The 19,419-nt window shown below is 28.5% G+C and overlaps 4 protein-coding genes across 8 annotated transcripts; 3 read left to right on the forward strand and 1 right to left on the reverse strand.

The window, feature by feature from the left end:
• The first annotated feature begins 587 nt into the window (after positions 1–587).
• Positions 588–7,552, forward strand: Cerk (Ceramide kinase). 2 transcript variants are annotated; one of them, XM_074256882.1, is made up of 6 exons: positions 2,633–3,154; positions 3,220–3,374; positions 4,126–4,368; positions 5,346–5,539; positions 6,338–7,063; positions 7,224–7,552. In XM_074256882.1, exons 3-6 carry the CDS (start codon positions 4,305–4,307, stop codon positions 7,464–7,466), a joined length of 1,227 nt encoding a protein of 408 aa, XP_074112983.1. In that variant the 5' UTR covers positions 2,633–3,154; positions 3,220–3,374; positions 4,126–4,304; the 3' UTR covers positions 7,467–7,552. The 2 variants fall into 2 exon arrangements, with proteins under 2 accessions (XP_074112982.1, XP_074112983.1); XM_074256881.1 differs by lacking the exons at positions 2,633–3,154; positions 3,220–3,374 and adding an exon at positions 588–1,188.
• A 1,229-nt stretch (positions 7,553–8,781) lies between these two features.
• On the reverse strand, positions 8,782–10,785 carry LOC141536404 (cytoplasmic 60S subunit biogenesis factor ZNF622). 2 transcript variants are annotated; one of them, XM_074256888.1, is made up of 4 exons: positions 10,767–10,785; positions 10,530–10,650; positions 10,061–10,246; positions 8,782–9,873 (listed from the first exon to the last, which is right to left on the reverse strand). In XM_074256888.1, exons 3-4 carry the CDS (start codon positions 10,226–10,228, stop codon positions 8,884–8,886), a joined length of 1,158 nt encoding a protein of 385 aa, XP_074112989.1. In that variant the 5' UTR covers positions 10,229–10,246; positions 10,530–10,650; positions 10,767–10,785; the 3' UTR covers positions 8,782–8,883. The 2 variants fall into 2 exon arrangements, with proteins under 2 accessions (XP_074112989.1, XP_074112990.1); XM_074256889.1 differs by lacking the exon at positions 10,767–10,785 and having other exon boundaries at positions 10,530–10,724.
• A 280-nt stretch (positions 10,786–11,065) lies between these two features.
• On the forward strand, positions 11,066–16,907 carry LOC141536406 (uncharacterized). 3 transcript variants are annotated; one of them, XM_074256891.1, is made up of 3 exons: positions 11,238–11,443; positions 11,696–11,875; positions 16,504–16,907. In XM_074256891.1, exons 2-3 carry the CDS (start codon positions 11,854–11,856, stop codon positions 16,905–16,907), a joined length of 426 nt encoding a protein of 141 aa, XP_074112992.1. In that variant the 5' UTR covers positions 11,238–11,443; positions 11,696–11,853. The 3 variants fall into 3 exon arrangements, 2 of the variants coding, with proteins under 2 accessions (XP_074112992.1, XP_074112993.1); XR_012480724.1 differs by lacking the exon at positions 11,696–11,875 and having other exon boundaries at positions 11,066–11,443; positions 16,504–16,641; XM_074256892.1 differs by lacking the exons at positions 11,238–11,443; positions 11,696–11,875 and adding an exon at positions 13,922–14,460.
• Positions 16,908–17,304: 397 nt separating this feature from the next.
• Positions 17,305–19,325, forward strand: Eif5 (eukaryotic translation initiation factor 5). The gene is made up of 3 exons (XM_074256884.1): positions 17,305–18,350; positions 18,575–18,772; positions 18,848–19,325. The coding sequence occupies exons 1-3, from the start codon at positions 17,307–17,309 to the stop codon at positions 18,968–18,970; spliced, it is 1,365 nt and encodes a 454-aa protein (XP_074112985.1). The 5' UTR covers positions 17,305–17,306; the 3' UTR covers positions 18,971–19,325.
• The last annotated feature ends 94 nt before the right edge of the window (positions 19,326–19,419 follow it).

The raw sequence follows: 19,419 nt of genomic DNA on the forward strand, positions 1-19,419 counted from the left end.
AACTGCGCACGCGCAATTTTCCAAATGGCAGTTTCTTCTTCAAAATTTTCTCAAAAAATCAGCTGACTATTAAAAACTAATTTTTAAAACAATCAACCCTCAAAATATTAATAATAAAAAAGAAAAATTAAATATTTCAGGCTAAAATTAAAAAAAAAAAAAAAACATTTCAAGGTCACAAAAACTAAAATAAGAACAAAATAAAAAAATTAACCAATAATTTACATCAGCTGAGCTCAGCTGGCCTCCAGGGACAAGATTTTTTCTCAGTCTTCTTTACCTAATAATAAACAAAAAAAGTTAATACACTTATAAGAGAACAAATAATAATAATAAAATAAAATAAAAAATGTTTTGATCAGCGCGCAACTCCATACAATATTTCTTCTCCGTCTTATCAGGTAAATATTGTTACTACTATCTCTGTCTCTCATTTACCGAACGTACATGCAAGTACAAGTCTCTTTCCCCCTACTAATACCTAACCTGCATGGAACATTCTATCCTATCCCACCTTTCATTTAGTGGATATCAAGATCCCACGTGATATCCAACACAACTTAGAGAGTATCCGTGTTACCGAGTTTAATGTTTTAGTTTTCAGTCAGTACACTAGTACTGAGACTCAAACAGTATCTGGCTAATACAGTAATTACTTATCATTAAAATACATCATAGTTAAATTATTTTTTATTTAAGTTTCACTCAATTCTTGCTCGTAATTTAGTGAAGGATTTTTTTTTATTTAAATCCAGCATTTATTAAAAAATATTTGACATTTTAATTAATAATCAAAGACTCTATGATTAATGATTAACAATTAATTACTAATATTAATATTAATTTTAATTTTAAAACCAATGAAAAATTACGTAAACGTTGTTTTGTGTAATGACAAATACAAAACGAGTTTGTTGATAAATGTAAAGCAAATGTGGGATCAATACCAGTAGAGATGGAAACTACGGAGACGACGTAGTCAATGTCAACAACACGTTAATATTTATATTTTTTTTTTTTTTCATGATATTTTATTATCTTGATATTATTTATTTGGATTTTTAACGATGGATAACGATCAGTTTTCAAATTCAGTATTGCTTAATACTTTTATCATTAAGAAGAAACGCTGCAGAGTTTATTTTCACAAAGGAACTCTGATTTGGGAGACCGAAAGACCACCTTACAGTAAGTTTATTTATTCTATTTTTATTAATATTTTTCTATGAGCAATTTACAGGAATTACAGCGACCAAAAGTTATTTCTTCATTTTATTTAATTGCTCTGATATTATGATGATATGAATTGCGTGGGAGATTCTATTGTGTAGGTATTGTTATCTTTGTACGTGAAAGTTCATGTTACCGGTCCGGGTAAGTCTAGTGTGTACGTTTTATTTTATATTACTCTTCTCTAGGAGTATTATGTCGTTAACGGTAAAAAAAAAAAAGAGAAAAAAAAATGGATTTTTATTTTGTAATTAATAATACTGAAGTTAGCGGTCAGCTGTCAATTTTAAAAATTTTTTTAACAAATTAATTACAATAAAAAAATACTTCCAAAAATTTTCACTTGTAATTTTTATTAATTTTTACATGTGAAACTTTTTAATTTTTTTTTCACTAATTTAATTGCTATAAAATTCAAAAAAAAATTTTTTTAATATCTGTCAACTTCAGTATTATCGTAATTAAATTTCTCTTGGAAATTGGAGACGGTAATCATTTTAATTGTGATGGTAAAAAAAAATATTAAAATTTTTTACGAATTAATAATCGAGTTAATTATTATTATTTTTTGAGGTTTTAATTTAATTGTAACTTTTGACGGATATTAGTCTATTAGTGGGTCTGATAAAATTTATTATCACTCGGGGTTTTATTGTCACGCTAATGCGCTGAGGTCATTAAAAATTATTACGATGAATTTAAAAGGTGAAGAAATAAAGTTGTAAAAATTTTTTTGTTCAGTTTATTGAATTTTGCGTTTAGAAATTTTAATTAGGTGATAAAAATTATTTTTGAAGGAAGAAAAGACATTTAGAATTTTTTTTTTTTATGAAGAAATTGTTAACTATTTGTATTTAGGTTAAAAAAAATATTGAGCGTGAATTATTTAAAGATTTTTAAAAATAATTAATTTTATTTTGTGTTTACAGATTTTATTTCGGCGATAAAAAATATTTTTAGAGAAATAGAAGATTTTTTTTATGAAAAAATTGTAAATAATTTGTAAAGATATGTTTAAGGATGTTAAAAAATGACCGTAAATTATTTAAATATTTTTTTAATTGATTTACAAAGTAAACTTCATATGTCTGGTCATTTTTTATCAGTAAATATTTACAAACATGAAGTTATTTTTTTTTTTAAAAGTAAACTCGGAATTTTATGAGGTAATAAAATATTTTTATCAAGCACAAAACTTGAAATTTATCAATACTTCAAAGAAAATTTTTTTTATCACAGTGAGCTAGTAATAGAAAAAATTATTTAAAATTTTATTGAAAAAAATTTTTAAAAATTTAGTTTGCTGAAAAAAAAAGAAATATGTCATATAAAAACATTAATATTTATTAAATCAATACAAAATTATTTTCCCAGACATGAAAAATAAAACTTTATTGCTTTTTCACTCGGAATTAAAGATAAGAAATTTAAATACACTAAAAATATTTTCCAATCGAAATTTATACGCAAAAAAATAAAAGTATTTAAATCATGGCCATATTTTTTTTTCTTCTGTTGTGAGTAATGGAAATGAGATAGATGTTCAAAGGCCATGGACCTGATTTACGACCTTCAATAGCTGTGACTAAATTATTAATTTAAAAAAAAAAACATAACTATTTTTAAAAATCTAAAAATAAATGCCTAGTTAATTTATTTTACGCAAAGTTGTTAAATATTTAACAAACAGCGAAAAATCAAACAAGATATCACAGTTACGTCGACCAGATTAGCCGCGATACAACGATAAGTTTAAAAAAATTCATAATAAGATTTTTCAATGAAATCCCCAGAGGCTTACGTCAGTAGCGATGCAAATATTTTACTGAGTACAGCAAAGTGACGTGCAAATGTACCAACTCGTTATCACTCGTTATCTTTTGCTGGAGTGTAAATATAACAAGATACACGTGTAGTGTCTTTTGTGAGTAATAATCATTTATACTCGCTTTATATTCTTCAATTAATATGTATGCACACATTTGATAGATATAATTGTGGTCTATGGAGAAGCTATCTAATTCAATTAGCAGGAACAATGTTTATCGCAACAAGTCAAGATAAGAAACTTTGTAATGAGTTTAATTACTCATTTGCATATAATTACTTGGAACAATGGAAGGAGTACAATAAATGAAAATTATGTAAAGATTATAATTTGGATTTAGATTTATGTCAATACTAGCTAATTCATAATATTATTAATCTGTAGAGTTTTTAATCTTTTTTCTGTTATGACTAATTAATTACACTTTTATTTGTAATTAAAATTTTTATAACGGTTGAAAAATATTCAAACTTAAATTAAGGCTTTTAGAATTTTAATTAAAACTTCTTAAGAGAAATTTATTCAATTTATTTGCGGAATTTCAGAAAATTTAATTTTGGAATTTTTAAATTGTTTTCTAATGATTGTTATAAGCCAATTTAATTGTTGTTTAATTTTCTATAAGGTTTTGACATCAAAGGATTTATTTGATAATTATTTTTTTTAGAAATTAAAATTTTTTTTTCTAAAAAAATTCATGTTGAAAAATTAAATACTTATATCGATAATAATAATTAAAAAAAAAAAACTCGATTTTTAAATTGTTAATAAAATATTTAGCAAGTGATGGAAAAATAAAAAATAATAATTTTTTGAATTCCAGTTAATTAAAAAAATAAATTTTACATATAAATTTTTTATTCAATTTTTTTATATTTTAAAAAATAGCAAAAATTTTTTATTGCTTACTAAGTAGAGAGATTTTGCTAGCCTACAATTAAAAAAAAAAAATCTGCAAATTCTATTAATAAACAATTTATATTATTTTTTTTTAGATTGATTAAAATAAATAAACAAACAAACAATTATTTGTATCCATACTTAAAAAGATACCTTTTTTTTTACAGTAAGGTGGACACTGCCGCTGACAGATGCCCTGGCAGTTAATTACGGTGATGATTACATCCCAGAGTCGAGGATTAAAGAAAAGGATCCAGATGCTATCGGTGCTTCATCACCGACGAGTTTCATTCTTCACTATGCAGCGAGAGGCCCAAAAAATCGTTGGAGTCATCACAATGTTGTGATGAGTCACACCGATCCGAGACAAGTGGCATCTTGGGTGAAAACTATAAGGAATTATTTACTAAGTACGTTTCATTTTAAAATTATAAATTAATAACAGGTAATTTATAATATTTTTACCGTAAAAAAGTAAACATCAATTATTTTAACAGAAAAGAACTTAGTTTTTATAAAGTCTAAGGTTTAAAGTCTCAAGATTAAGTGGATTTAAAATGTTATCTTTTTTTTCTAGAATCATAAATAATTATTGAGTTTTCTTTTTTTAACTATACGACAAATAATTAGTATTTCGTAAGACGTAACAACCGGTTACCGGGAAAATAATATAGTAGGTGGTTACGTTTATTGTTAAAGAGTTTTATTATGTATTTTTAAAGTAGACGGAAGAAGTTGAAAAAAAAAATAAATAATGTCATTCATTATTTTCTCAAATCCGGAAGGCAATTGCTTTGCGGAAATTGACTTTTTATTTAATTGGGATCTAAATTTTTTAATAATTGCACTGTATTGATCATTTGAGTACGTTATTACGGCGGCTATTTTAGTCGCATTGATTTTTCAGACTGCAAACATCAAGCGATCATTAATTTGTGTCCTTGAAGTCAATTTTGAGGCATTGACTCCGGTGTACGCTTGTTGGAGATTGTTAAATACAAAATAAGTATGCACAGTAAAAAAAAAAAATTATTTTAAAGAAGAGAAAAATTTTTGCTAAATTTTAATTTTCTTTTTTTTTAACAGAATTTCTATTTGATTTTATAGATATATTTTTTTTTTGAAAAATACATAAAAAATGAACAATTTTTCACCTAGTTATTTTCTAAAATAGGTTTGACCCTACTTGTAAACAATTACCAAAATTTTAAACCTTAAAAAAATTTTTTTTACTTGAAATTTTTTTTTTTTAGTTTAAAAAGTTTCAAACTTTTATTTTCTTTATTTAAATTAATTTTTTTCTGTGCATATATACTTACTTAACTTGTTAATGTAACTATTTACTGTTTTTTTGTTATTGTTATGATTATGTGTTATTTATTCCCAGGTATTGCTCACCGGCCGAGGCGAATAATTGTATTCGTAAATCCATTTGGAGGCAAAAAGAAAGGCAACAAGATATGGGAGAAACAAGTACAGCCGCTGATGAAAATAGCTGGTGTTGAGACTAAAACTATTATAACCGAGAGAGCTGGTCATATTCATGATTGTTTGCTCAATTCTAACTTGGATGACATTGAGGTAAATTAATTTTTTTTTTTACTCAGTAATTAAACTAGCAATTTTACCTGCATTCCTTTGGCAGAGAATATTATCTAAAAAAATTTTTTTTGTTAGTTTTTAAATTTTAATTAGTTTAAATATTTACTCGACGCACTGGGGTTATTTATGCTAAGCATTAAACTAAGGTTTTAATTTTTGCAATTAGCATGGATGTGAGAAAGACCTTGAATTTTTAGTTTCTGCCGTTCAAGGTTAATCATTTTAGAAGCCGCTTCAATAGGATGATAGATCGATAGTTCTTCAATTATTGCTGAAGTTCGTTGAGTTTTTACTTAATTTAAAAGACACTCTGAGACAGTGCCCTTCACTTTTTTTTACATTTGGTAACCTTCAATTACATTTTTATTGATATAAATAGGAAAAAAAATAAAGTTGCTGCTGAAAAAAAAAGTTTGGTATTAATTTAATGAAATATTGAATTTTTTAAAAATTATTTTGAATTATTATTTAGTAGTAGGTATAAATAAAATTTAAATAATTAATTTAGTGAAATTTACCTTAATGATTTTATTTTTATAAAGTTTTTATTAATTATTTATTTTTAACAAGTATATTGTTGTAATTTTTTACCAATTTCGTTTTGAAATAAATTTTAATTGTTGTATTTTCACCTAAAATTTTTTTTAATGGTGTGAGACCTCATACCGATGAAATATTATTGTGAAGGAATAATAATAAAAAATTATTCATTCTTCAAAAATTGGATCTTCTTTATTAAATTAAATAATATTAATAATAATAAATTTTTTTTTACAGGCAGTAGTTTGCGTTGGAGGTGACGGAACATTTGCTGAGGTATTCAACGGTCTGATACTGCGAGCAGCTAAAGATCACCAAGTAGATCCAAATAACCCCGATGTAACGCTTCCAACGCCAAAGTTACCCGTTGGTGTGATACCAAGCGGAAGTACTGACACAGTTGCTTACAGTCTTCACGGTACCACGGACGTCCAAACAGCCGTGATCCACATAATATTCGGCGATACTGCTGGCCTGGACATCTCTTCAGTCCACGGCGATAGAACACTCCAGCGGTTGTACGCCAGCGTTCTCAGCTACGGCTACCTCGGAGATGTGATTCGCGACAGTGAAAAGTTCCGCTGGATGGGGCCCCAGCGGTACGATTACTCCGGCTTCAAGAAGATAATCGCGAACCGTGGTTATGAAGGAGAAATAGAATTACTCTCAGATCCTTGTCATCCAGCAGCAAGTACTCGCTGCATGAAAAATTGTACTCGTTGCATCCGACACATGCACAACAGCATCGCTGATAAGGAGATCGCCAGGTGGCTCACGGTTAGAGGAAAATTTTTTATGGTGAACGGTGCTAATGTCTCCTGTGCTTGCTCAAGAAGTCCTCAAGGATTCAGTCCACATTGTCACATTGGGGATGGCTGCATTGATATTATTCTAGTCCGACATACGTCATTGTTTAATAATATTAGAATGCTGCTAAGATTGACCAGTAAAAATAAAACTGTTGTAAGTATTTATTATGTGTATAAAAATTTATAGAAAGATTTTTTTTTTATTTGGTTTTATTAATTGTTGATAAAATTAAGTGTCAATAAATTTATTTCCAATGATTATTATATAGTACATTAAAATTTTTGAACTAATAAGTATTTATTATTTTTTATAGTATGACTTACCATTTGTTGAAGTGTACCGAGCCCGTGAATTTACATTCCGAGCATCATCCACAACAGAATTGTCAAGTGACACGACTGTTAACACTAGCTCACAATTAAGCGTCTGGAATTGCGACGGCGAAGTACTTCAACACGTTGACGTAAAAATACGGGTTCACTGCCAATTATTGAAGGTGTTTACAAGAAGAATGCAAGACCCTATTGAAGAACCCAAATGTTTTTGTTTTCCGTAACTTCAAAAGACATTTGACCTAATCTGCAAGAGAAAAAAACTGATATTAAGTATATATTAAAAAGAATTAATATAATGAAAAATGAAGCAGGGTGAAATGCAATAACTTTGGTAGATTCTGTGAATCTTGCCAATTATACTTTACTTCAATGCGTCTACTCAATTATTATTATTATTTAAGAATGCACATGTATTTATAGTTGGATTTGAGTTTTCGAATATTTTTTTTTTACTTTCGGATTCGATAAAATGTATTTATGCTCGCCTTAAATTTAGAATAAGCCGAAACTTTTTCTAGCGACGTATTTTTATTTAAATTTTACTCAGATTCTTTTTTTTTTTTTTTGTTAGTGTAAATTATGTGTAAAAATATTTTCGTACTTAAATCTTTCCACTATGTATTACATTATATAATTATATAATAGTAAAAATTAATTATTTAAAAGTAATGATAGTAAAAAATAGAATAGAGTATTTTTTAGAAAATTTTAGGGAAGAAATAAAAATAATCTTTGTAATAATTTATTCCGTTCGCAATCATGACTGTTAAAAAATGCAATTACAGTTTTTTTTTTTATTGAAATTTATTAAGCAATTAAATACTGTAAATAGTGAGTTCCGCGCTAATTTTTAAGGGTATAAAATAGTTGTTACAGTTACATATCAAGACATTTTTAAACACACATGTGTTGTGCATTTCAGTACACAAGTGGTTACATCACTGTTGTTTTTAATTTTTTAAGTGTATTATTGACATTTTTACCTTTGGTGGATTTTTCTTGCCCTTTTTATGTTTATATGGTGTGATCGAGATATTAAATGGAAGCTCATGAGTATTTTTAATAAATTTTCCAGACGAACGAATCGTGACGAATTATTGTGATAAATAAATACAAATATATTATATATTTAAAAAGTAATGAATCGAATAGTATTGAAAAGCTTTTAAAAGATGTAAGGAATATAAATACAAATATATATTTAATTCTAAGTAAAACATTTATTTCAATCTATGACGATATTTTGTGTATTTTACTGATATGACTTAATAAATAAATTTTCAATCAATAAATTTATTTTTTTTTATCCTTAATATCTTTCATTTTTTTTTTTTTTTCATAATTGATAAATAAAATATTTATTTCAATAAAAAAAAATTGATTATTTATTATAATAAATAAAAAAAAACTACCTTGAAAGATTGCTTTTTAAAAATTTTTTGAAAATTAATTATTAATTATAAACAATTTAAATTTGATATACTATTTTTAAAAAAATTTATCTGTAAAAGAATTAATGAATAAATTACTTAACAATTAATTGATATTAGCAAAATTTTTATTTAAAAAAGTACCCTATTGAAAGAATTAAAAGTACACACTGACCAATATATATATATAAAAATTTTTCCAACAATTTTAATAATTAACTTGTTGACGGAAATGCGGCTGGAATTTATTAGCCTTGAGCTTCAACTTCATTTCGTACTTGGACTGAACTCTTTGCATGAATCTGATGTCTCTGATTTTCTTAGCGACCTCAACCTTCTGGGTCTCGGACCATCCAATAGCGCGATACTGACACAAAACGCGTCTTAGTTTTTCGTTCTTGGGAATAGCGAGCTGGCGGTTGGGGTCCAAGTTCTGCTTGTAGTATCTCATGAGAGACCGGTGTCCAATGACGTTGCCTGAGGGCAAGACCAGCTGGTAGTCAGAGTCATCATAGTCGGGAACATCTTCTTCAACATCCTCATCCGGGTCATGGTCATCTGCATCTGGGTAACTTGAAGAGTAGTCATACCAGTCAGAGTATTCAGCAAGGGCCTCTCCCTCGTGGAGCATCTTGCAGTGGCCCTTATCCAGCATGTGTCCACGAGCAGCCTCTGCGCTTTGGAAAGCTCGCCCGCGATCGTTGCACCAGATGCACATGTACCCAGCGAAGATTTTCTCACCTAAGTAAGCCAGCAGCCCTCTGACGTCGATGCAGTACTCCGGGTCAGGTATGAAGAATCCGTGGGACTCGTTCATGTGCTTCAGGTTTTTTATAATCGACTTACTGTGATGCTTGCAGAATAGACAGCAGTTGTTCTTCACCGGGTTCTCGGTGTCCTCGTTCCAGTCGTCGGAGTCCATGGACTCGACGTCTGAGTCCACTTCTACGTTGAGGGAAGATGCTATTTCGTCATCCTTTTCTGGAGAATTCAGTGATTTGTTTGCTGATTTCGGAGATACGGGTTTTACATACTCTGAATCATCGCGTGGAAGATTGTCATTCTTCAAAGATTTTTCCTTGTGCTTTTTGGACATCAAGTGATTCTCGTACTGGTTAGCAGTGTTGAATGTCTTGTGACAAGCCTTACAGTTCGCTTGCTCTTGAACCGCAGAGTCCTCCGCCCGTTGGGCAATTACCTATAATGATTAAATTAAAATAAGTGATTCAGGTTATTATGGATCAATTCTTTTTTATAATTCTTTTTACAAAAGTTCTTTAAAAAACAAAAAGAAAAACATCTTTAAAAAAATTATAAAAAATTTTTAAAAAAGATGTAAGACTAAATTATTTTTTAAGTGAAATCAAGTGTTTTTTGATAATTACCTTTGTCTGAAAGTTTTCAGCAGTAACTGGAGGCAACTCTGCAACTTTACGCTTTAAATTGTAGCGATGCCAATCGGTCTTGTAGTGCTGACGTTGGATTTCTGGATCCTTGAATGCTACTCGACATGTTATGCATGTATATGTTGTTGGTAAGGATTCAGTTTCCATTTTATTTTAATTAATAATCTGTAATAAATTAATTGATAGTAAATATGTTATTTTATTAATTTTACATAGAAATAAATATGACACTAAAGTGAACAGACATCTGACAAGTTTTACAATTTTTTTGAGTAAATAAATTATCATTAAAAATAGATAAAATTTCACATATTTCACATAAAAATTTGTAATATAGTTAATTTATTTTTTAAATATTTTCTCAATTTATATTTAAAAGAAATATTTAAAATAGAATTTGTAAAAAATAAACAAGTGGTTTTGATTAAATAATAATTAAATTACTTACATTATATGAGGTAATAAATATGACCAATTCCATAAACACACGTGTTGACAACAATAAGGTTATGAATAACGTCACCTTACTATTTTTTTATAAATATCAAATCGTCACTGTATAATCACATCTATAAACATGAATATATATTATTATTATTATTTATTTACCATAAAATAACAATTAAAAAATTAAAATTAGCAAGTTTAATCATTAAAAATAAAAAATTACAACGAAACAACGTACTTGCCACAGATTGCTGAAAATATTAACGCATGCGCACTAACACTCTTGGCATTTAAATTTATCACTTAAAAAAAAAAAAAAATAAAAGAAATTTCTAGAAAGAATTAAAATAATTATTTAAAACAAATAATTAATTTTCACAACTTATAAAAATGACATTTAGAATTTTTTTTTAAACAATAAAATTTTTTTTTCTCAAAAAATATTAACTTTCCGATTTTATATTTGAAATTTTCTAAATAAATTATTTGTGAAAATTAAATTAGTCGACATCTTAAAATTTTTATAATTTGTTTTATTGGAAAATTATTTAAAAAAAAAATTTCACACACAGAAAGTTTGAAAAATTAATTTTCATTTAAAATAAAATAAAAGTTTAAAAAACAATTGTAGATGGCAGTGAGTGCATTATCGAAAAATATCTGCCGATTGCAAAAAGGAAGCCGCCATGTTTTATAAATACGTAAGTGAAAAATAAAAAAATTCATCGCGTTTTGGTTCGCAGTTGTATTCAGACGCAAGTTGTCTTTCTAACCGGACGTTTACATCATTGTAATTGTTTTATTTTATTATTATCATTATAATTATACAATACAATTATAATAATTATTATTTCGCTGCGTTGTCAACGTATTGCGTTAAAAATATTTTCATCCACGGGATCCCCATTTTCTCAGGTAATTAATATATATTTAAAATTTTATTTTATTAACTAGAATAATAGAATAAGCGTGAAAAATATTTTTTTTGAGGTCGCTTCGTCGTATATCTGTACCAATACACACACGTGCCTTCATGTGTTTGTATTACAGAGTATTGTGTGCGTAATATATATATATATATATATATATATATATATATATATATATATATATATATATATAGAAAGATATGCAACACATGTAAGACACACACTTTGATAATTTTAGGTAACCAGACGGTTGCGAGTAATATCGCAAAGTAAAATCACAGGGTGCTGCTCTTAACTGAGGGCCATCCATCTGTCCCAATTTCTTGCCCAACGGGTTACAAGTGAATTTTTTTTAACGCTAGAAAGCGGCCGTCCAGCAGGGCGTTACCATTTTATATGACTTTTAATCGACAACGAGGTAAACTATTTATATTTATTCATTTTTTTCATCTTTAACTACCTAATTATCATAAATTATTATCATTATTATTAAGTTTATTTTATCTCCACCTCCAACTCCATTTTCATTCATAACCACATCCACAGTAATGGCCACTATCATCCGTAATTGCTCTCCATTCCAACCAGCTGCTTGTATTTTCACAATATTAATTCTAAGCACTTATTATTATAATTCCTATTATTTATAAACATAAATAAACAACAGATTATTTTTTTTTTTTTTAATAATTTGCTTTGATATTATGAGATTGCCAGTATTTTTCCTGGTGATTACACTTATCTGTACAGACAGTTTATTTTTGAGCAATGATTGATAACTATTGATACTGACAATCCATTGTTTTTTTTTTTTTTTTTTTTTTTTCCCAAGTGATTCATTTATATGAGTATTATTGTAACAGAGCCCGACAATTTTTTTTAATTCATAGATAATTTAATCTCATAATTAAAATGATTAAATTTGTTTTTAAAAAATTGTCTGCTGATTTTATATTATTTTTTAATGTTTAATGTAGAAATTTATCTAACGCGTGTCTGAAGAAAAATAAAAATAATAATACTCTAATCTGGATTTTATTACAACTTTTATTTTCAGATTTCTGATGGTTAAATATTGATAAAATATTAAGTATTTATCAGAGTAAAAGTCTGATAAATGAATATAATACAATTACAATTATAAATATCTTGGTATATTTATTTATAAATATCCAGTGGTTCTCAATTAAATTTAAATATATATATTTATAAATGCGGAAGAAATAGCATTGGTACCTTCTAATTTAGAATAGAAGTTAAAAAATAAAAGTAACAAGAGTTTAAGAATGTCGTAAGCGGTGAAACTTAAAGCCGGCTTTTATTTAAATCCTTATTTTAAATTCCGTCTGCTTTATAATTTATTCACTTATTAATATTGATAATAATATTATTATCTATTAATATTTCAGAATTAAAATAAATTTAATCAATCAATATTTCATTCATAAATTTTATCTAAAAATCGATTTATATCTTTATTATCAATTAATAATTAAACTAGCAACCTTAATTGACTTTCGTGACTTGTGAAATATAAATAAATAGAATTTTTTACGTTGTAATTTTTTAACTATTGACGTTTTTAAAGATATAAGCTCATCCCGATGTTATACTCATCAAGAGCTTTCATTTGAGTACCCACATGCATTTTGATATATTTTTCATATATACATATATGTAATATATATATAAATATATGAAAAAATGATGTGGGTACTTAAATGAAAGGTCTTGATGAGTTGAATGTCGGGATGAGCTTCTATTTTTAAAAATGTCAATATTTCACAAGATACAAGGTCATTTCTTAATATTGTATTTAGAAATAGAGCATTTTCGAATGCAGCCTAAATACTTGTCATAAATTGACTATTGGTGAGAATGATATGAAACCATGAAAAGGCAAAACTCCAGGTCAAGACTTTTCCAATGATATCAAATTTAAATAGAAAAACCCATTTTATTATATAAATACACTGGTCACAAAATTCCGCTTATTCTCTTAAATATTAATCTATATTAATAATATAGATTATCGCCTATTGATTGAATATTTAAATTTATGAGTATTAATATGATAAATAGTGAATAATAGAAGCATTAACCGCTAATAATATCTCCTGGGCGACACTATGGCGTAATAGTAGATCAGTTTAAGCGGTTCAATGTACGCCTTACCAATAAATCACTAGTTACGATGGCAACATCGTTGATATAAATATATATTTATTATACAGAGCTCAAGAGTTGGAGTAAGTTGGAAACCCAGTACCCACAGTATAATAAATTACTATTATATATCCGAGGATTAATAAAATTAATTTGAGTATAACTATGACCTAGGTCACGTGTCTGCTGACTCATCGGGGAGAATTTGAAGCGATACCTGAAAAATGATACAGATCTCAGATGCAATGATACAAATCCTGGTATCTATATAAATTCTTCATCCAAGATAGTGGTGCACTGCGCACTCGATCAATAAACAAGGGGCGAAACCACACCGTGATTTTGCGCGATGCAACAAAACGCTTGCGCAAAGTTAATTGCCGATAAATAAATAAATACCTTTTAAAATTTGTCACATGCAGAGAGGAACATCAAAGGGATTTTTATGGAAGAAAAAATCTCAATACAATTCTCAGTTTTCAGAAACACGCTTATGAAATAGAGAAATTCTCCCTCTTAAATCCGACTCGGGTATTGCGGCGCGCATCCGCCACCCAGCAGGAGCACGATCCACTGCTCGTCTCGAAACCAGAGTCCAGAGTATCACCAGTACTCTCTGCGCTAGCTAGTAGACTCAAGGGCTCGCTTTACCTTACTCGGTTGTCAAAGGGCTTTATTAAATTTACAGTCTAGTGATAGTTGGTGTAGAATATACGTATATATTTATTAAAATAATTATTAAATCGTCGGAGATCTCTAGGTTCCGCGGTTTCCTAATCGGCATCACCAGCGATACAGCTCTACAGATTAAAAAACGACTTATGCGTCTACGAGCAGGTAAATTCACTACATAAAAAAAAATATATATATATATATGTGATTTAAAAAATTTTTTTTTGACCTAGATTTCATAATCGTCATTAAATTCGTCTATTGCCTATCTATTTTTCATAATACACTAAATAGGTCACGGTTAGTTTGATCGCCGATGAATAAAATATCATTTTTCGTGTGCATAAGAGTGTTTCTTAAATGAATTTAAATCAATATGATGTATACTTATGTTATGACATAAAAATATATATATAATCGTATTATGTATTTAATATTTTATAATACTAAAGTTTGCCGACGTTTAAAATTTTTTTTTTTTTTATTTATTAAATACTAAAAAAAAAAATTATTTTTAAAAATTGCACTTAAAGTTTTCCAAGTGAAATTTTTTTACAATAATTTTTTCAATTAAAAAAAATTCTAAATTTTTTTTTAAATGTCGGCTAACTTAATTTTTATAATCTGTTGTAAAGCTCTCATCGATAATTGCGCACAGTCAAACTATTTAACGTCAACATCATATCATATGCTTGGTCAGCTCTTAAAAATTACTATATAAATAATAATTTTTTTTAGGTCATTAATTGAACCGGATGCCTTTAATTAATTAAACTTCCAAAAGATTTAATGAACCTGCGGGTTTTTATTTACGGTAAATTTTTTTAGGTGTTTTTAAAATGTAAATTTAGTAGTAAGAAATAGATGAGAAGAAGGTGTCAAGCAGCGCGAGGTACGCCTGCTTTCAGATAACGTTATCGATCGTACGTGCATCGAAATCCAACTCGTGTGTTGTGTTTTATTTAATATATTTATCGTTCACATACATACTCTATGTGAGTACATACCGTATGTACTAGCCTAGCTGTAAGAGTGAGCGTAAGGCGGTACTAAATGTAATGCTGATTATTAAAAGAACGGGCAATTGATTTTCGCCGACTCTAGTACGTTTTACATTATGTATCGTGTTTGATTACTCTTACTTAACTTTTCTCGAGTTTATTTATTTTTTTTTCTTCGGCTTTTATTGTTTGCTGGAAAGTGTTTTGAACAAATAATCATTTGTTGATAGGAATAAACGTCATTAAGGCTTCCTTTGAACTCGATCACCTAATCCTGTTTACTGTTGGGATTGTATAACGTTGAAACGCTTCGGCTATTGTATACATAACAATATTTTTTTATGCTAAGTGCAGAATATTGCGTAATAATTAAATTATGTTTATGAAAGAAATATTTCACTTGGGAAAAATTTTTATTTGTTCAGCGGACAAAAATTATAATATCAAGTCCATTGCTTATATACTGATAACAAAGTTAATTTAATTTAAGAGGAGAAATCTTTAATTAAATTTTTTTTTAATCTTAATCTAAAAAGTTTTTTTTTAGACGTATAAAAAATTTTAAATTAAAAAAAAAATTTTTTTTTAGCTTCAAATTTCTTCTTTGGAATTAAATCAACTTGGTAATTATTTACAAGTGGGGTCCACTATTTTAATTTTCATTTTTTTGAAGGAAATTTCTATTTGATTTTAGTGATATATTTTTTTTTCTTAAAAATATATAAAAAAATTAATTTAAAAAAAAAAGTTGATTATCACAATTTTCAAAAATTTATAAATTAAAAAAAAAATTGTTTTTTCAATTATTTATTAACAATTTTTTTTTTTTTTAATAATTGAGTTATAAAAATATTTTTAATTATTTTTGTATGATTGTAATATTTTATTTGTCATACAAAAAAAAGTTAATTTGCTAAACAAATGACTATTAATTTATTTTGATAATAATTTCACATGACATTTGGTTGAATAATTTGAAAAAAATTTTTATTGATAAAGCTATTTATCATGATCTTAAAGCTTAATTATCAGTCGACTAAAGACAATTATTTTAGCACGCCTGTAAGCGATGCCAATTACTTTATTGGCCGTTAGAAAGTTCCACATTAAATAAAACTAATTATTAAAATAAAAGTTAACCTAAGTAAGCCTAAAAATTATTTCTAATGATAAAAATAAAATAAATTTAAATTTATAAAATTTTCAGAAAAATTCAGGATATCATCCAGAGGGAAAGGATCTAGTAGTAAAGGCGGCGGTGGAAGGACCGTGTCCAGACATCGTAAAATCATCAGCAAAATTTCCAGAACGAATTATCTGCTAAATTCAGTAGCCGGTGAGCCAACATCAGCACCATTGCTGTCATCATTGGGACTAGGATCAGAAGTATCAGCCAGGTGGTGTGATAGTATTATTAAATCCACGAGATACGGACCAGCAGCGTGTATGATCATTGAAAACTATCCCCCTCTGCCCACAAGATCGCGGCAAAATACCAGTCAAGATACCACCCAACGTTTGTTGAACCATCTAGTCCTGCCTAAGCACAGATCTTCAAAATTTTCCAGTAACAGGCATCGAAAGCTCTATCAGCCGTTTAGAGAGACGTGACTGTCGTTATCAAGTTGTGCGGCTGACCCAAAGCTCGCTGCTAACACAACTAAATTACCAGCAAACACTTTAACTGTAAAAAATCATCCTGACTCGATCGTGCTCGTGCTACCACCAGGTAGCTGTTGTACCAAACTGCCGTACAATAACACCGATCAAACTGACGCATCAGGAGATCTCACTGGTTAACCACCAACAAGTTAGAAGAACAAAGTCCAAGACTTTGCCAACTTGATTAATTGTATGTTAAAATTGAGGGGAAGAAAAAAAAGAGAAAACGAGGGATTTTGTCGTAAATAATTATTAAATATTATTTTAAAAAAAAAATTTTTTATTTCGAGATAAATTAGATTTTACTCGATAATTATTTTTAGCTGTTATTAAAGACTAACTATCATCATGGGTAGCTTAAATGTTAATCGCAATGTTAGCGATGCTTTTTATCGGTATAAAATGCCAAGAATCCAAGCCAAAGTCGAGGGTAAAGGCAATGGCATTAAAACAGTTATCGTTAATATGATTGAAGTTGCTAAGGCGATTGGAAGACCGGCAACTTATCCCACTAAATATTTTGGCTGTGAATTGGGTGCACAAACGCAATTTGATTTTAAGAATGAACGATTTATCGTTAATGGCTCCCACGAGGCAGCTAAGCTTCAAGATCTTCTGGATGGTTTCATTAGAAAGTACGTTTTGTGTCCGGCGTGCGATAATCCAGAGACGGAATTAATTGTCAGCGCTAAAAAAGGAACGATATCACAGGGCTGTAAGGCTTGCGGTCACCATGGTTTGCTGGAGAGTAACCACAAGTTGAATACTTATATTCTGAAAAATCCACCTAGTCTGAATCCAGCAGCTCAAGGCAGCTCGTTGACTGAGGGAAAACGTGGCAAGCGCTCCAAAAAAGTCAATGGCGACTCTAACGGTGATCGTTCTGGATCTCCAGACAATGATACTAGTACTACTGATATCGTTGTCGAGGCACCGGAGATTATTAGTGAGGACAAGAAATCTAATGATGATGGTGTTGATGTTAAATGGGCCGTTGATGTGTCGGATGAGGCGGTCAGAGCACGGCTTCAGGATCTCACTGAGGGCGCTAAAGGGATGACTATTAGTGAGGATCTTGACAAAAGCGAGAAAGAGCGCATGGATATTTTTTACAAGCTTGTTAAGACTCGTCGCGATGCCGGACAACTTGATAATCATAAGGAGCTTCTTACTGAGGCTGAACGCCTTGAAATAAAGACCAAGGCTCCGTTGGTTCTTGCTGAGCTTTTGTTCGACCAAGGAATCGCTGCTCAGGTTAAAAAGTACCGAGTTTTGCTACTGCGTTTCACTCACGATGATATTAAAGCACAAAAATATTTGATACGCGGTATTGAACAGGTCATTGCCCTACACAAGGACACACTTATGCCTAAAGTTCCTGGTATTCTCAAGGTAAATTTTTTTTTTATCTTAATATTTATTTTAAATTTAAATATAAATTGTTTGATTTTAGTTGATTGAAATATTTTTCTTTTTAAAAAATTAAAAAAATTAAAAAATAAAATTCAATATAAATTAAAACGAATTAACGGATTTAAAAAAAGCATAAATGTCAGTAAATTGACAACATGATTCATGTAATGCACTATATAAATTAAAACTGTTTTATTTTATAGCTTTTTTACGACAATGATATCCTAGAAGAGAAAGCTTTGTTCGAATGGGCGAGCAAAGTGAGTAAGAAGTACGTTTCAAAAGATATATCACATGAAATTCACGAGAAAGCAGCTCCATTTATTACCTGGCTCAAGGAAGCTGAGGAAGAAGAGTCTGAGTCTGAGGATGATGACGAAGACGAGGATGACGATGTTGAGGTACAATTTTTATTTTATTTTACTGTAAATTTTTTTTTTTTATTCAATTTCTAATAAATTAATTATCCTCTTAAGATCGAGTACAATGACAGAGCTATTCAGCCGCTCAAGCAGCAACAACAGCAGAACCAGAAAGCCGCAGCTAAGCCTGTCGAAGAAGAAGATGGATATGAACATATTGACATTGATAATATTTAATTAAACATTGATATGCATTATCAATTAATTTTTCACTGGCAATATTGAATTAAATGGAAAGATATTTAAATATACACACAAATTGTCACTTAAACTTCTGTACACCTCGGAGCTCAACGGATACTAGAAACTTCCTATTGAAAAATTTTTTTTATTTTTATCAATTTTTCGTTACTTTTTTTTTTACAATTAAAATTGTTTTAAATTACTACCTGCCTTATCCTCGCATGTAATTTTCAATTAAAAGTTGAGACTTTTTTTTTTTCCATTTATACCATTATTATTAAGGCCGTTTTTCATTGTATCTTGAAATATTCTGATTTTAAATAAAAAAATATATGATTTATTGCATAAATATTTTTTTTTATTCCTAATTATTACATAAATTTATATGACACAAGTTGACAGACATTAAAAAATTTTAAATGTCAATCAACCAGAGTATTTAT

This window comes from Cotesia typhae, unplaced genomic scaffold (genome assembly GCF_013202065.1).
Source record: "Cotesia typhae breed Kobodo isofemale line unplaced genomic scaffold, CoteBio_Ctyphae scaffold_152, whole genome shotgun sequence".
In the NCBI taxonomy this organism is placed as follows: Eukaryota; Metazoa; Arthropoda; class Insecta; order Hymenoptera; family Braconidae; genus Cotesia; species Cotesia typhae.

Bases quoted from the DNA above. Each gene is read 5' to 3' on its own strand.
- LOC141536406 (XM_074256891.1), top strand. From the start codon at position 11,854: ATGACTTTTAATCGACAACGAG. The intron at 11,876-16,503 runs GTAAACTATTTA...TAAAATTTTCAG, and splicing joins GACTTTTAATCGACAACGAG to AAAAATTCAGGATATCATCC.
- Cerk (XM_074256881.1), top strand. From the start codon at position 1,068: ATGGATAACGATCAGTTTTCAAATTCAGTATTGCTTAATACTTTTATC. The intron at 5,540-6,337 runs GTAAATTAATTT...TTTTTTTTACAG, and splicing joins CTAACTTGGATGACATTGAG to GCAGTAGTTTGCGTTGGAGG. The intron at 7,064-7,223 runs GTAAGTATTTAT...TATTTTTTATAG, and splicing joins CCAGTAAAAATAAAACTGTT to TATGACTTACCATTTGTTGA.
- LOC141536404 (XM_074256888.1), bottom strand. From the start codon at position 10,228: ATGGAAACTGAATCCTTACCAACAACATATACATGCATAACATGTCGA. The intron at 9,874-10,060 runs GTAATTATCAAA...TAATCATTATAG, and splicing joins CTGAAAACTTTCAGACAAAG to GTAATTGCCCAACGGGCGGA.
- Eif5 (XM_074256884.1), top strand. From the start codon at position 17,307: ATGGGTAGCTTAAATGTTAATCGCAATGTTAGCGATGCTTTTTATCGG. The intron at 18,351-18,574 runs GTAAATTTTTTT...TTTATTTTATAG, and splicing joins AAGTTCCTGGTATTCTCAAG to CTTTTTTACGACAATGATAT. The intron at 18,773-18,847 runs GTACAATTTTTA...TATCCTCTTAAG, and splicing joins ACGAGGATGACGATGTTGAG to ATCGAGTACAATGACAGAGC.